The sequence below is a fragment of the Lycorma delicatula genome, chromosome 1, assembly GCF_047948215.1.
Source record: "Lycorma delicatula isolate Av1 chromosome 1, ASM4794821v1, whole genome shotgun sequence".
Lineage (NCBI taxonomy): Eukaryota > Metazoa > Arthropoda > Insecta > Hemiptera > Fulgoridae > Lycorma > Lycorma delicatula.
The window spans coordinates 366,684,537-366,703,271 of record NC_134455.1 but is presented as its reverse complement, the minus strand read 5'-3'; the positions used below and the strand labels follow the sequence as shown (position 1 = coordinate 366,703,271).

The 18,735-nt window shown below is 33.7% G+C and overlaps 2 protein-coding genes across 2 annotated transcripts in view; one reads left to right on the top strand and one right to left on the bottom strand.

The window, feature by feature from the left end:
* Positions 1-18,735, bottom strand: part of pds5 (cohesin associated factor B pds5) — a 184,463-nt gene that overhangs the window by 147,855 nt on the left and 17,873 nt on the right. The gene's annotated exons all lie outside the window — the stretch shown is intronic.
* LOC142317942 (uncharacterized) lies at positions 4,680-5,135 on the top strand. The gene has a single exon (XM_075354477.1). The coding sequence runs from the start codon at positions 4,680-4,682 to the stop codon at positions 5,133-5,135; it is 456 nt and encodes a 151-aa protein (XP_075210592.1).

The following is an 18,735-nucleotide window of genomic DNA, read 5'->3' as shown; positions in this document are numbered from 1 at the left end:
ACTTTTCCTCGTAAGTGGAAACAGCAACGGTTAGTACTGTTACCTAAAGGGAAGAAACCGCCAGAAGAACCGTCATCTTACAGACCACTCTGCATGCTAGATACGGCGGGTAAGATATTTGAGCGTATCATCCATCAGCGAATAGATGCAGTGGTTGACCCACTCCTGGCAGATAACCAGTATGGATTCCGGAAAGGACGATCAACCCTGGACGCGATCAACCTGGTTGTCAATACGGCCAAGGAGGCGATCGCAGGAACTAGATGGAAGGGTGGAACGAAGAAGTACTGCCTGGTTGCTGCCTTAGACATCAGAAATGCTTTCAATTCCGCTAATTGGGACTGCATCATGCAAGCTCTCGACGAGAAAAACGTGCCAGTATATCTTCGCAGACTAGTGATTAGCTATTTTACAGATAGAGTGCTGAAGTACGATACAAAGAATGGTCCGAAAGAGTATGATATAACCGGTGGTGTGCCACAGGGCTCTGTTCTCGGTCCACTTTTGTGGAATATCATGTATGACGGGCTCCTGAGATTGAAGTTTCCAAGATGTGTCAAACTGGTAGCGTATGCGGATGATGTTGCCGCAGTGATCGTTGCCAAGCACCTCGACGAGATTCAACAGCTGTTTGACATTACTTTTGGAAGATCAACCAGTGGATGGATACAGTTAACCTTCAACTGGCCAAGCAGAAGACCGAAGCAGTGCTTATTACCAGCCGAAAAAAAGTTGAAACAATTAAGCTAAAAGTCGGTGACCAAGAAATTACATCACAACCTCATATACGATATCTGGGAGTGATGCTTGATGCCCGACTCAACTTCAAGCAGCAAGTAGAACACGTCTGTACGAAAGCGTCAGTAGTGAGAGCTAGTCTCGCACGATTGATGCCGAACGTCGGAGGCCCAAAGCAGAGCAGAAGGCTACTATTGTCATCAGTAGTAACATCGGTGCTCACTTACGGAATATCTATTTGGGCTGACGCACTAGAGACGCAAGATTTGTGGAGAAAGGCGGGACCGATATATCGTATGAGTGCATTACGAGTCGCAAGCGCTTTCCGCACAGTGTCTGAGGAAGCAGTTTGTGTCATTTCCGGAACTCTGCCTCTTAGAGTTCTAGCTGAAGAACGACGCAACCTTTACCATCGGAAGACGTCAACCTTACTGAGTGCTGAAGAACTCAAGACAGAAGAGCGACAGAAAAGCATCGCACGTTGGCAGTTACAGTGGGATGTTGCCGTGAAAGGCAGGTGGACACACCGTCTCATACCACGGATTGACTTTTGGCTGAATCGTAATCACGGTGAGGTCAACTACTATCTAACGCAGATGTTATCAGGACATGGCTGCTTTCGAGAATACTTACACCGCTTCAAGCACGATAATTCTCCAGAGTGCCCGTCCTGCCCAGGAATCAATGAAGATGCAGAGCATGTTTTCTTTGTGTGCCCACGATTTTATCCACAGCGTGATCAACTCGAAAACATCTTACATCAAAGTATCCAACCTGAGACACTAATAGAAGCAATGTTGTCGTCAAAAGCCGCATGGAACGCAATAAGCACGTTTGCAACAGACATCCTTACAGACCTGCGTTCCATCGAAAGAAAAAGAGCAAAGAACCACAACATCTAGAAGAAAGAAGTAATAACATCTTAGCTACCAGAAGGAAGAGCAGTAGCTAAATCCTCCCCCCTGCGAAGTAATGCCTAACGGCGGATACCGTGGGGGATCAGAGCTCAGAGGATAGCGGAGGTTTTAGTCGGTATTAGCATTAACAAGTCACCTTTAAGTTAATGTTTGAGTCCGACATACCAGGCAAAACATCTAAGCCAGAGATTCGTAAAGGAATTTCCTTCGCTATAAAAAAAAAACAAAAAAAACGCGCGCGCGCACACACACACGCACACGCACACACACACACACACACACACACACACACACACACACACACACACACACACACAAATGATACCATTTAATGACAACAATCAATCTTTTTGTTATTCATCGTGGTAGAAGGCCAGTTGTAATGAACATTATCAACACAAACCTCATGGAAACTTAAAAGAAGCTTGATTTTTCTTTGTTATCTCACCATGTGCCTTTTTATACAATGTTAATGTTTATGAAACTGATTTCTGAAATAAAACACAAAATTTTATATTTGAATGATGTTTAATTATGATACTTTGAACTTTATGCTATACCAACACAGAATTGATTACCATTATTTAACAGGAAAAAATAGATCAGCTATATTGTATATAACATCATGAAACACTGCCAATTTATAAAATAATAATTTTCCTGTCAAATAGAAACCCCCAATTCCAGAAAAATGTGAATTAACAAGTTGTAATATAAATGTATATTATGTTACATTGGTACATTTCTCTTATTCATCCCCTCCAAGCTGGTTATTATTATTATCAATATTTCCTGTTACTTTGAGTTACTTCCAGGTGAAAAAATCCTTAAATTTGGGGGGGGAGAAACGAAAAAGTACCTGTTTTTCTGATCGAAAGTTGATTTCTACAATAAAAAAAGTGGGTGGAATAACGGAAAAGACACACACACACACAAATATATATTTGTGTTTATATACAGCATGGGTGATAAGTCCCTTTACATGTTAACTCTTTGCAGCAATGTGATTCATTTCTTGCATCACCTATTTTTCTATTTCTATTGCACAGTGATGCAATTTTACATCACCATACAAAACATCATATTGTAGGAAGCTCAGTGATTAATTCTTATACCACTTCTAGTACGTAGTTCATAAAGGTACCTACAGTTAGTGCCACGGGTAACATTTACAGTAACGTTTATTTCATGGACTTTGTATATGGTTTTGCACGTGTTGAATATAGTCTTTGGACAGATCCCTAATTATTATTGTAATAATTAGGGTAAGGGAAAAACGTTTACACAGCATGTTATATCTATTATATCTATTAATATGTTAGTTATTTGACATTGTAAAATCAACAAGTACAGTTTTTTTAATTGTCAGTTTAGAATATTCTCATTGATGTCAAAAATTGCATCACTGTGCCACACACGTAAATACATAACATCAAAATTGTCACCATTCAAAACAATGCCTTCTTCTGCCTTGCAGTATTATTTTTACGGGTTTCATTTCTAAACTAGGCATTAGGTACCTAAAAACACTTTTACTTATGAAATCAATATTTATTTCAAAATTAGGCCATTATTACTTCATGAAAAATATTTGTTCCTTGAAAATGCAATCCAAATTTAGTTAACTTCAGAATCTCATGAAATTTGTTAATTTTCTGACAGGTAATAATGGATGAAACAATAACCAATGAAGAGTTACTGCAAATATTGATGTTTGATGAAATTCCATCAGATGTAGACTCGGATACAGATGAAAATTACAATGATGACGAGTGTGGTGATACCAATGCAGCTGATACTTCTGACATTTTTTCTGAATTGGAATCTACTTTTGAAAATGAAGTAAACCCCTCAACCTGTGATGTTCTGTCTAGCGATACATCTGCTACTGATCAAGTTCTATCCAATCCATCAACATCCTCTGCGATACCTTCACCTTCACCACCATCTGCAGGTACAATTGTAATTCCACCACAGTGGAGCACAAATTTCATTCCTTCTCCTACTGCAGAATTTGATCAGATGACTGGACCAACAAAACGAATTACAGATTTAGTAAACCCATCACCATATGAATTATTTAAAATACTAATTGATGATAACATGATAAATTACATAATATTCCAAACAAACCTATATGCACAACAGTCAGGAAAACGATACATTCCAACCACAAACAAAGAAATGGAGATGTTTATTGGTATAAACCTTCTCATGGGGATAAAACGGTTGCCAAGTTACAAAGATTACTGGTCGTCAGATATTTTCTCAACGACCCTTTTATATCTAACTAATACCAGTAAATCGCTTCAGCTGGCTACTTGGCCATCTACACTTCAACGACAATAATCTTATACCTCAAAGTGACGATCCTAATTATGATAAATTGTACAAGATTTGGCCTTTCCTTGATTTAATTTTAAAAAAATTTTCTGAATCATTCAAACCGAATCCTGATATAGTTGTGGATGAATCATTGATCAAGTTCATTGGGAGAAGTTATATGAAACAATACTTACCGAAAAAGCCAATCAAATGGGGGCTACAAAGTATGGATAATAAGGGATAAATCAGGCTATCTTCTTAAGTTTGACATATATATATATATATATATATATATACAGGGAAAATTGGGCAGACTGTTCAAAAGTACCTAGACAGAAACATTGTCAAGAAACTATTGGCAGCATTTCAAAGTTTACAACCACACAGTTTATTTTGATAACTATTTTACTATCTATAACCTCATGGAAGAACTAAAAAGTGCCAATATAAATGCATGTGGTACTGTAAATAAAAATAGGGAAAATCTGTCAAATTTTAAAGAGATAAAGAGATGTCACGCGGTGATTACCAATGGTTTTCAAGTGGAACCGTAGTTACTATAAAATGGATGGATAACACTGTCCATTTGCTGTCAAATTTCCATGACCCCAGGGAAGTTGAAAAGTATTACGAAGAACTAAATCTGGGGAAAGAAAAGGTTTCTCTTGTCCTGCAGCAGTGGTAGACTATAACAGGAACATGAATTTTGTTGACAAATTTGACCAGCTGAAGACCACTTATGAAATTGACCATAAGAGTCATAAGTGGTGGCACAGAATATTCTTTTATTTCATTGATGCAGCTGTTGTTAATGCATTTATAATTCACAAATGCTTGCCAGTTGATCGTCTGCTAATAAAAGACTTCAGGCGTGAGATTAGTTTCAGACTTGTATCACAGACACTTGTTGAAGCAAGACCTGGTACTTCACCATCTAAATCTGTGGCAGAGAAATTAGTAAAAAGGTTTAAACCAAATATACCGATTCAAATTAGGGAGTCAGGATCCAACCACCAGCCAAAAAGATCAACACGTAGATGTGCATTGTGCAACAAAAAAACAGCCAAAACAGACATTTTGGGTCTGCAGTGTATAATGTACCACTTTGCTTGGGGAAATCAAAAGTTTTGTTTCCAAAAGTACCATACACAATAATTTTATTTTGACACTTCTGTTTTAAAATAAAAGTTGTATTCATATTTTTTTAAGTTCAAAATTCAGTATTATTAGATATATGTTACATTCTTGTCTAGCTACATAATTCTCTTTAAATGTATTTTATCAAAAAACATAATTTTACTAGTTTCCAGTATTAGTTGTAAAAAAACCAATATTTTAATATTGTTTATATCTTGCATTTTCAAGTAACAAACCTCCTAGTTGCATAGTGATGCAAAAGATGCATCATCCATTTTCAGGAATTTGAAGATGAAATTATTTTAAAAATTCACCTTCAATGATGTTCATAAGGATCCTTTTGATGTTATAAGATAAGTAAAGCCTAATTTAGAAAGAATTAATTTTCCTGTGCCGCTAGGTCATATGATACAAATACTTCTCGTGCTGCAATATGTTTAGACAGATTATGAATACAAAACAATACAAAAAACTGTATAATTTATTTATTTTTATTTTTCTGTTGAGCAGATTGACTTTATTTCCCGCCATAATCTGAGTCCTGCACATGTCACTTCAGTTAGTGTCGGAAGAACGTAGCAGTCTTGAGTTAAACCATGGCAGAAACAAGTGCTTTCACTGTTGAGGAGTGTTTGGTGGTTTCTGTGTTTCACTAAGTCAGTTCATGAATGAAGATTCACAAGCATCAGAACACAAAGAAAACGACTGACATTTTGAGGGACTTCGCTGTGCGGTTTGGAAAACCACCACTATCATTCGCATGGGAGAAGAAAACCGTTGCAACAGGAAGTGTTCCCGATGCACCACGTAGCAGAAGGCCTACGATTCCCTCCGAAACTTGTGCTGCTGTGGCGGAATCAATAGAACGATCGCCGATAAAGTCAACTCATAAGCGGTCTGCAGAATTAAGCATTCTGCAATCAACTATGTGCAACTACATGTGAAAAGCCTTGAATGTTTCATGTTTTCGGCCATCCTCAGTGAATGAGTTAAATGATCAAGATTTGGAACGCGTGCAAGCATGAGAAATGCTGCTCAAAAGCTGCCCACATGCAAATGATCAAAAAAACATTATGTTCTCTGACAAGTGTGCACTTTATCATAGCTCATGAAACTGTAAAGTATTTTCAGATACAAAATCTGCACTTTTATGAGAAAATTGAGTGCAATTCCCCACATGTTAGGGTTATTCCTTTTTAATTCAAAAAATGATCAGTGCATCACACCATTTTTGATTTTGATATTTGGTATATGATAACTAGACTATTTTCTAACACGCCAACAGATAAAAACAGCCATCTTCGTCACTTTTTCCATGAGCTGTAGCATTCTTATTTTACATTGTAAAAAGAGTCCCCCCCCTCTCTCTCTCAATCTTTGTGCGCGCACACGTACATACATACATATATATATATATATAATGTTCTCTGACAAGTGTGCACTTTATCATAGCTCATGAAACTGTAAAGTATTTTCAGATACAAAATCTGCACTTTTATGAGAAAATTGAGTGCAATTCCCCACATGTTAGGGTTATTCCTTTTTAATTCAAAAAATGATCAGTGCATCACACCATTTTTGATTTTGATATTTGGTATATGATAACTAGACTATTTTCTAACATGCCAACAGATAAAAACAGCCATCTTCGTCACTTTTTCCATGAGCTGTAGCATTCTTATTTTACATTGTAAAAAGAGTCCCCCTCCTCTCTCTCTCAATCTTTGTGCGCGCACACGTACATACATACATATATATATATATATATATATATATATATATATATATATATATATATACACACACACACACACACACACACACATAGTTCAGTATCAGTATACAATGCACACACAGTGCATATGTAGTTTGCTGTTCAGCCAAAACAGTTTTTTCCAAAGCGCATGCGGGCACGCTCACACAAATCTTAGAATTTCTTCTTTTTTTTTGTTTTTCAAATTATATTTACAATTATAGATTACAAAACCATAACTAAATTTCATCTCAATAAACACATTATAAAGGAATTACCCTTGAGACACCTTAATTAAACATATTCTACAAATCAACAGTAAATCAAAGGTAAATTAAAAACACACATTTCCATTTCTATATTTTAACTAATAAAAATAATTATGTTCACAGAAAGAAAAGTGCTAATTTTTTCATTTAGTAAAAAGAAATAAAGTACAAGATTCAATTAATGATATTTTCTGCGTACATTAACATTTTTTCATAAAATGATGGTTAACGCTAACAAAATTATAAAAGTACTTAATTAAAAAAAAAAGAACGTAATCTCTTATAAAAACTAAAAACCAATATCTATTAAAAAGGTAAACACAGGCAATAAAATAAATCAGAATGCTGTTCACCTTGTTACACACCAAATAGTAAAACAGAATTATCTTTTAAACTATATTGTACAATTCAGTACAAAAATTATATAAATGCACAGACACCTGTGTAAAAGACAAAAAAATAAAAAATAAAAAACCATGACAAGTGCATGACAAAAAAACAGAAAAATTCATGATTACAACACAACTATAAATTTCACACCTGGTTTTATTCTTAAAAAAAAAGGAATGATAAAAAAGGTTATGAATTTTAATGCTACAAATCAAAGTTGGAACTTCATAAGTACCAAACAGTTGCATTACCAACTTAACTAGAATACAACACAAATTTAATGCATTTTAATATAAATCCAAAAAAAAAACAAAAAGTATGAAATTAGGAAAAAAATTAAAATTAATATTAACAATAAATTATAAGTGATCACTGAATAAAAAATAAAGAAAATCCCTTTCAGCACGGCGGAAGGCGGAGGGAGGTAGATTTCACCAGTGCTAAGTAAGGCATAAAAGAAATTCCCACCTTAAAGTTAAGAAAAACTTCAAATTTACTCAATATGACAATGGTTGCATGTGAAAAACACATGTTTAGCATATGACAAACCCCATCTTAGAATTCTAGCAACATTTTGGTCATCCCTTGCCATAAGAATTGGTCTTATCAAAAACTTTTCCAGAGAATAATTATAGGTAATGTTTAGAGGACTAAGGAAGGTATAATTTTTTTTTGCCTTCGAAACCCCATTTTTCCACCGCCAGGGCCAATGGTTGGTGATATCAAGAAACATTACTTCAATACGTTTTAGGCCCTTATCCAAAGAATAGCAGAAACTTCAAACGAATTTGATATTTTACTTAGTAAGAAAGTTATAGCAATATTTTTTTTTTTCAAAAAAGCCACCCCATTTCCATTCCTTGTCTGATTTTGGCCGTTAATTCAACCGAGATTTTGGGTCGAGTTATTTTTACGGAACAATGTGTTAGTGATTGATGCAAAATTACAGCAGTTATCATGTCCACAAGAAAGTGAAATATATATAAATGTCTGAGCTAACGGTGGTTTTGGGATCTGGGAGATTTGAAATGCGAAGATATGTCGAAATTTTTCAGAAGTCGAATCATGGTACCCATTTACAACAGGTAGCTTTCTTATGAAATCTATCTACAATCATCAAAGGAAGACTTTTTTCCTATGGCTTCAAATTATGTTTCATTAACATTAAAAATATTCAATACATAATCAGGTGAACAAAAAAAAAAATCACAGGGTTTTAATCTATTATATCTCTTGGATGAAGTAAAATATTGATTTAAGACTAGAATCAAGGAGCAAAAAGACAGTTTTAATTGTGCACATGGCCATAGACTGATTCCCGTATCTTTTCACCTAACAGTACCACTAGCAAAGATAGCAACTACAAAACAGAAAGCATTCTGTTTTGCAGCTTGCTAAATGTGAATATGTATTTACAATTCAATGTGCATTCCACCATTTAGAAAGATTAATTGTGATCATTCAAGTAGCAATAACATTCGTCGATGGCATAATCGGTTTGAAACGACTAGATGTCTATGTAAAGTGAAGAGTATGGTACGTCTGAGAATGTCTGAAGAAAATGCGCAACATGTCAGCAAGTCTTTACTGTGATGTTCTAAAAAATCTGATCATGAACCACAAAAGGTCAGCCACGAGCTGGCAAAGCTGGTGATAAAAGTTTGTAGTATTTTTTAAAGAAATGCTTTTACATCTAAGTCCATACAGTTTACAGCTTTGATCCTACAAACTTCACTGTGCATGTCAACTTCACAATTAAAATGTTGCAGCATGAAGATGATTGGTTTACTTGGTTGTATTTAATGATGGACGATTCAAATTTTTATCTCAGCAGAAAAATTAACACAAATACTGACCGTTCTTTTTGGCTGAAGCAAGTGTAATAGAGGGAGTGGGATGCATTCAGGTGGGGTGGGATACTCTGGAGTCCCACCTTCAATGATTGAACAGGGACTCCTGGGGTCCTTAGGTGGGGAAAATAAATATCAAGACCCTGTCTGGGGCCCCAGATTAGAGGCATGTGCTTATTAAAAGACTGACACCCAGCCATTGAGAGGTGCTGTCAGGAACAGCATAGCCCAGTCAGTCTGGTATGGCCTCCCAGGGGAGTAGAAGTAACTAGCACCCTCAAGGCCATGTTACATGGGATCGTGGGTCGGGCCTTGAGGAGAAGGGAGTTATAAAAAAAAAAAGAAGTGTAATAGAGTTGCTTACTTGCATATGCTGTGTACATGGTTCTTTACTCGATTGCAAGATGAACCAGAAAATTTTATTTGGCAACAACAAAATGGAGCATCTCTTCACTGGCATAACTCTATATGGGATCAGTCGAATACCTTTTTCTCCAGGCACTGGATCAGTCAGAATGAACCTGATAACCGAGCTGTTTGCACTGCGCTCCAAGGTAACCCACCGGGTTAGTCCAGTGGTGAACTCATCATCACAAATCTGCTGATTTTGAAATCAAAGAGTTCTAAGGTTCAAATCCTAGTAAAGATACTGATTTATATATACTAGATTTATACAGATTTGAATACTACATCATGGATAACAGTGTTCTTTGGTAGTTGGGTTTCAATTAACCACACATCTCAGGAATGGTTGTCCTGAGACTGTACAAGACTACACTTCATTTACATTCATACATGTCATCCTCATTCATACCCTTAAGTAATACCACACGATGGTTTGGGAGGCTAAACAGAAAAAGTAGCTCCAAGGTCACCCAGTCTGAACCATGTGATTTTTTTCCTTTGGGGTTTTATAAAAGCATCTTGTGTATATGCACATGCTACCCACGGATTTACCTGACTTGAGACAAAGGATTGGACACAGCTATTGCTTCCATTACTCCAGACAATCCTGGTTAAAGTATGAGATAAACTCTGCTATTGGTTGGATGTGTGTAGCGTGATGAAAGGTGCTCACATAGAACACTTCTAAAGAAAAGCACAAGAGTTAAAAGCAAAAGCTATTTCCTTACTAGATGAATACATATTTGAAATTATAAAGAATTTTGTACTAAAAAGCAATGTTTAGGCTGAATGATTTTTCATTATTTTTTTTTTTTTTTAATATTGTTATTCATTTTCTCCAGTCCAATACACGATTACTGATCAAAATAAAATATAACTGTAATTTAACCAATTTACAGCAAAATTATTTTTAAAAATAATTTTTCAAATCTACCTCTGCTTTCCAGACTTGGCTCTTTAAAAAAAAAAAAATCATGAAGAAAGCAGAAGACTAATTATTTGAATGTTATATTATGTTGTAATGATAATAACACTAATCAAATTTTATGAGCACACAAAATGTATTCAATCGATTAAATTTATAAACTTTTTCAGCAACTTTTATTTCTGCTTACAGCACATCTTATCAACTTCAATTCAGTCGATAATTTCATTTTCAGAGAGCATGATTAATCAAAGGATTGTGTGAAAGGATACTCTGAACTATATTTAGGACAATGGAGTGGTCTACATACACGTACATCATAGGCCTACATAAACATATTATCTACACCATTTTTATTTACTCCATAATATTTTCCCTAAATTTTTGCTAAGATCTCTCTGTAAGACTGTGCTTCTTATATACACACAAAAATTTGTAAATGCTCAGAAAAGCACTTCAAACTCCAAAAACGTTGTTTTCATTTTCTATTAAATTTTCAAAAAATGTAAGTTCTGGAATTAAGCAACCAAAACCTGCGGTTGATTTCTCCAAACGGAAGCTTTAAGTCATTCACATTGAAAACCCTTAAAAAAATGTCATCAAAAAAGTAAACTGTTACCAGTAACAAATGCTTCTATTTTGTCGATAGGTAAAGCTAAAAAATCAAATAATGTAAAAAAAAAATTGTAAATACTATGTTTCTTCAAAAAGTCAAATAAAGAACAGTTTTTTGAGGAAGTAGTAAGGATTAAAAAATCTTTAATAAAGTAAGTAATACAAATTCATAGTGTTACCTACAACTACTTTCATACTGATATAAGTTCACGAACGAAGGTCAAACTTGTTGGAACTCAACAATTCAATTATCCGACTCACATGTTTTAACATAAAAGATAAGCGATTTTATCATGCTCGTTATCGCTGTCCCATTCGGTTTCCGATTTAAGTCCGCGCAGTTCCTATAATCAGCCTTTTACTTGTGTCGGTTGTAAATTAACAACGTCCCAATTTATTCTGTTGTCGGAACATAATGAACGGGTTGCTTACTTTTTTGTACGACCATGGTGTTCAAAACTTTAAACGATGCTCTGATTGTAGAAATCGTATTTGTCTAGATGAGAAAGACGGCCTTATTCTGAGCAAGAAAGACTACAAATAATAGATGCGCATAAGAGAAAAATTACAATACCGTGTTACAAGCGATTAACACAGTTTAAATGTACACGGTTTAACAATCAAATTTTACAAAGCAACAAATTTGTCTATAAGTTGCTTTTTGGATAACTTTGAAGCCACCACGTCAGGATTTATTGCGCAACGAAGTGTGAATATCAACCAAATGTGTGTAAACGAGGTTCTTACTTAAGGGAAGTTTACATTTTTCAGTCCAGCAGTCCCTCTCGGGTAAAATCGTTAAGATACACAAAGAAAAAATTGGACAACATAAATAAAACCGCGACAAAATTGTTGACGGCAATAGGATATTCAGTAAATTGAAAGGGATAGTGGCCGGTGTTTTTCCCACCCGGACCCGTTATAAAGCAACGCATATTGCCGGATTGTACTATAATTGCTGATTGCTGGAAATCTTACAATTGTTTCCAATTTGAAAGATATCAACATCTCATTGTAAACCATTTCGTAAATGTCATCGATCCAAAAACTGGTACCACACGCAGGCTACCCACAGAACATGCGTAAGATAAGCGCGATTGTTGCTTGTTATACAACGGTTAGAATCATTTAGTAGAACATCTAGCAGAATTTATTTTCAAAGGAACACACCCGACCAATAAAGAACGTATTCTTGTACTTTTCAAAGGGACCTAACAGTAGTTATACAACGGCACTAACCAGCTGCAACCATAGTAAAATAACCTCCATTCGTCCCCCTCTGACGAATCAAAATCTGATAAATTTAAAATTTCCAAATACTTGAATTTCGATACTTAATAGTAGTCTATAATTGGAAGTTAAAGTAAGTAATATACATACATATACATCAGTATGAACGTAATCTGATGTATTTGCAATGGAATTCTATATTATTACCAAAAACTGCAACCAATCATTCTTAATCTGTATGAAGACATCTATCAAAACAATAAATACAACAAAGAAGAATATCTTATATCTTATGGCAGGATTCTTTAACCAGGTAATGGATAAAAGAACTTCATAAACGTAGTAATGAATAAATTAATCCGAACAGAGGGAGTTTGTTTTTCAAGATTTTTTTCTGCACCAGACTCCAATGATTTCCAATTACTATTCTAAGATTACGCTATAAGTACCATAGTTCATTGGTTCCTGAGCTTTCATTCCTCATGTTTTCAGTTTTTATAATTTAAATGGATATATATTGAGTAAATTCGTTGTTTTTTTTTACTTCCTTGTACGAAGTAAAGTAAAGTGATCGCGAAAAAGTACAATTTTCAGATTTCAACGACAATATCTATTTTGCCCATTCCTGAATCCATTTTGGCTAGGTTCGGCGTTACGTCTGTACGAACGTACGTTACATTTTCTTAACTGCAGTAATAAGCCCTCACTGAGAACCTGGTAATTACGTACTAACGCCACCGCAGCTACAGCTTTATTTAAAAACAAAATAAGTCAATCGGATTTCGGTGGAAAATGGGCCGATATAGAGTTTAACATAGATTTAAAACAGTCTCTTTATTAATTTAATAAATGGTTATTTATATTTATTTATTTTATAAATATAATTTAACCAAACTTAACATACGCTCGCTAACCTTGACTAATTAACAGGAGTGTTTTGATTCTTTAAATAATAAATAATTGCAATAATTACTGAATTTATTAAATAAATACTCAAAAAATTACGGTGGTAATTAGTCAAGGTTATCGAGCGTAGGTTAAGTTTGGTTAAATTATATTTATAAAATAAATAAATATAAATAACCATTTATTAAAATGAATAAAGAGAATGTTCATTTTCAACCGAAATCCGATTGACTACTTTGTTTTTAAATAAAGCTGTAGCTGCGGTGCCGTTAATACGTAAGTACCAAAAAAAGTTAAAAAAGAAAAGGGAGATGAAGTTCGATTAGAACCGATGTGCCCTTATAAGATCTGATGTTACACATGTATATTCTGTATTACGTTTAGGAATAATGTGAAAGCAAAATAAAAATTTATCGATAATAAAACTAGTTGAATACAAATATTAGATTTTTAAAAAAATCAATTTTTATCAGTAGACCAGGCTAAGCTATTCCATCACATTATTAACAAACAAATTCAGTAACTAATTCTATCATTAATAAGCAGTTATATATATTATTAACAACTTCTTTATCTTGTTTTGTAAATGTAGCACAGTCAAATCTGTTAAGAAAAACTGATATAATATTCATTACACCTAATTAAGATTTAAATGCTGTTACACTTCCTAAATTAGTAGGTAATATATCAGTTTAATAAACAACATTCTCTAGATTAATTAAAAAAATTGTTTTCTTCGGTCATCAAACAATGAATTTCTCAAGAAGAATAACATACAAGCAATTATTAAAAAACCTGATTTGATAAATGTATATTGTAGTATTACTTTAGTATAACATATTTGTAATACATTAGGGTCTGGACTTAGGTATTGTAGAAAACCTACTAAACAACTGAACTGAAATATACTACAACTAATAGAGTTTGTAAATTATAAAAATAGACACCGATGACATTTGGCAGTAATGATAGAAACAATACCTTGAAAAAAAATAAAAGTAGCTGTTTTCAAAGAATGACTGAATCTAGCTACTACATCATGTCTTATTCTTCAAAATGATGCACATTTGTCATATTTTTCTTCTAAGAAACAAAGTAAAAAATTAAACAAAGGCCATAATGACCTTTTTGAGGAATTTTTTCAAAATTCTAATGTGTCATTAACTCATGAAGTAAACATTAGAAAGGGCAGAGACAAACTACCAGAGATAATTGACATTACAAGTTTTCATATATATATATATATATATATCTCAAAAATAATTTTTTTTAAATGCATACACATTATAGGGTACGTAACAACATCATGCATCACAGAATCATTGCATAAAAAATTATATTTGGCACTCCACAAACAACAAAATTTTTCTTTCATTTATTTATTTTAAATAATCAAGCATTTTTGTATATCAAGAAAAAAAATCCATTTACTCATTTATATACTATCATAAATCCTAGCACAAACATTAATACTTTTAACCTGAAACAAAATTACAAAACCAGAAGCTACCTTACACACATTTACAGGAGCTTTTTTTTTTCTTCAGTCATTTGACTGCTTTGATGGAGCTATCCAAGCTTCCCTATCTAGTGCTAGTCGTTTCATTTCGGTATACCCCCTACATCCTATATCCCTAACAATTTGTTTTACATATTCCAAACGTTGCCTGCCTGCGCAATTTATTCCTTCTACCTGATCTGCTAATATTAAAGTGACTATTTCAGTATGCCTTAATATGTGGCCTATAAGTCTGTCTCTTCTTTTAACTATATTTTTCCAAATGCTTCCTTCTTAATCGATTTGCCTTAATACGTCTTCATTTGTCACTTTATCCACCTACCTGATTTTTAACATTCTCCTTTAGTATCACATTTCAAAAGCTTCTAATCTTATCTTCTCAGGTACTCCAATCATCCAAGTTTCATTTCAATAAAAACCTACACTCCGAACATATACTTTCAAAAATGTTTTCCTGATGTTTAAATTAATTTTTGATGTAAACAAATTATATTTCTGACTGAAGGCTCGTTTCACCTGTGCTATTCGGCATTTTATATCGCTCCTGTTTCGTCCATCTTTAGTAATTCTACTTCCCAAATAAGAAAATTTTTCTATCTCCAATCTTTTCTCTTCCTATTTTTATATTCAGTGGTCCATCTACATTATTTTTACTATATTTCATTACTTTTGTTTTGTTCTTGTTTATTTTCATGCGGTACTTCTTACGTAGGACTTCATCCATGCCATTCACTGTTTCTTCTACATCTTTTTTACTCTCAGCAAGAATTACTGCATCATCAGCAAATCATAACACCTTTATCTTTTCACCTTGTACTGTTATTCCGGATCTAAATTGTTCTTTAACATCATTAACTGCTAGTTCTATGTAAAGATTAAAAAGTAATAGGGATATGGAACATCCTTGTCAGACTCCCTTTTTTATCAGGGCTTCTTCTTATGTTCTTCAATTATTACTGTTGCTGTTTAGTTCCTGTAAATGTTAGCAATTGTTCTTCTATCTCTATACTTAAACCCACATTTTTTAAAATGCTAAATATTTTATTCCAGTCTACGTTAACAAATGCCTTTTCTAAGTTTATAAATGCCAAGTATGTTGGTTTCTTTTTCTTTATCTTCCTTCTACTATTAATCTGGTGCTAAAATTGTTTCCCTTGTTTATAAACTTTTCCTGAAACCAAATTGGTCTTCTCCTAACACTTCTTCCATTCTCCTTTTAATTCATCTGTATAAAATTCTAGTTAAGATTTTTTATAAGTTTTTTGATTTTGATTAAGCTAATTGTTCTGTGTATTCTTCACATTTATCTGCTCCTGCTTTCTTGGTATCATGACAATAACACACGTTTTTAAGTCGAACTTCCCCTTTTTCATAAATATTACACACCAATTTGTATAATCTATCTATCGCTTCCTGACCTGCAATACGCAGTAATTCTGCAGGTATCCTGTCTATCCAAGTAGTCTTTCTGCCATTCAAATCTTTTAATGCTCTCTTAAATTCAGATCTCAGTATTGTTTCTCCCTTTTCACCCTCTTCTTCCTCTACACCAGTTTCTAATTCATTTCCTCTGTATAACTCTTCAATATATTCCACCCACCTATCGACCTTTTCTTTCATATTATAAATCAGTGTACCATCTTTGCTAAACACATTATTAGATTTTAATTAATGTACCACAAAATTCTCATTAACTTTCCTGTATGCTCTATCTATTTTACCAATGATCATTTCTCTTCCCACTTCTGAACACTTTTCTTTAATCCACTCTTCTTTCGCTAATTTGTACTTCCTGTTTATAATATTTCTTAATTTTTGATGGTTCCTTTTAACTTCTTTCTCACTAGCATTTTTATAGTTTCTATGTTGATCCATAGCTCCAATATATCCTATCCTTTGGTATCCAAGGTTTTCTACCAGTTCTCTTTGTTCTACTTAAGTTTGCTTCTGCTGATTTAAGAATTTCCTTTTTAACATTCTCCCTTTCTTCTAATATATTTTCTACCTTACCTTTTTTACTTAGACCTCTCGCAATGTCCTCCTCAAAAATCTTATTTACCTCCTCTTACTCAACCACAAATTCATCTGACACATTTTCTTCAGGTTTTTAAACCCCAATCTACATTTCATTAACACTATATTATGGTTGCTATCAATGTCTGCTCCAGAATAAATTTGCAGTTGATGAATTCATTACTAAATCTGTTTAACCATGATATAATCTTCTATTATGATTTTTAAACTGGGTGTTGGCAATTACTAAATTATACTTAGTGCAAAACTCATTAAGTCTGTCCCTCTTTCATTCCTTTTGCCCAGCCCATGTTAACCCACAATATTTCCTTCCTTGCTTTTCAATCCAATGCCTGCATTCCAACCTCCAACTATTATTAAATTTTCATCCTCTTTTATGTGTTGCTTTTATAAATTGCTTTGTCAATTTCTTCATATGCACACTCTACTTCATCATCATCATCATCATGTGTACTTGCAGGGATATAGACGTTAACAATTGTTGTCGGTTTAGGTTTTGATTTTATCCTTATTACAATGATTCTATCGCTATCCATTTTGAAATAGTCTACTCTCTTCCCTATCTTCTTGTTCATTACAAAATCTACTCCTGCCTTACCTTTAAAGGAAATATAAGATTTTATAATTCTTTAGATTAGTATATTAAAATAAAAATTATACAAAACTTACTATTTGGATCCAACAGATGATTTTCAGATGGTAAAATATCTAGGATGGATGGAAGATGGAGTTGCACAAATTCCACTTGACTTCCATATTTAAAAATTAATTCCGTATTGAAAATTATGTGTTGTCTTGGAAGTAACAAACAGAAAACTGAACATCTATCCTGTTGGAATGACTTGTGTATACTTCCACTTCAATCTGCTTGTCTTCAATGATTGAGGTTGCTGGCCAACAAGCATGATTTTAAACTCTTCCAACACTCTCAGAATGACACATTATTATTCATATGTGAGGATCATTCAATAATTAAAGATACAAATAGCTGTGTAGGTAAAATGTTGGTAACTTGGTAACCCTGTAATGACCTCTGATCAGCTTTTTGACTAAAATTATTTTGTTTATAGCCTCAAAATCTCATTTTACAATGGCGAGTCTATTGAAGTTTGCAAATTAATTGAACAGCATGCAGTGAGAGATCCATTCATTTTTTGCTTTCAGAAGGAGAAAAACCAGATAACAGTTATATCATACGACCAAACAATAAGAACAAGTTGTATGAACTGCAGAAGTTTTTATAAGTGTATGTGGAAAAATTTAGATGATCAAACTTCAGTGACTGACGTGTTCCATTCTGAACATCCAACTGAAGTTCATCATCTCCAGTGTTTGAAACACGCATAGATTCTCTCCTTCAAGAAGACAAATATATTACAATTGAGATTATTTATGAAATATTACAAGTCTTGGTACAGTTCATAACAATCACAATCAAGCTCAAGTAATGTACAAGTGCAAGATGGATTCCAAGAGAGCTGAAAGGTCACTACAAGGAGACAAGTCTTTGCATTTGCACGGAGCTGAAAAACAGTATCAGAAGAAGGTAATTTTTTGCAAAGTATTCTAACCTTAGTTGAAACAAGGATTCACAATTATGAACCGGAATCAAAAAACAGACAATGGAATGGCCAAACACATGAGTTTATTTGACAAGAAAAAATTCAATAGCAAACATAAATAGGAAAAACCATTAAGACTATCTTTTGGGATTTTAAGTCC

Bases quoted from the DNA above. Each gene is read 5' to 3' on its own strand.
- LOC142317942 (XM_075354477.1), top strand. From the start codon at position 4,680: ATGAATTTTGTTGACAAATTTGACCAGCTGAAGACCACTTATGAAATT.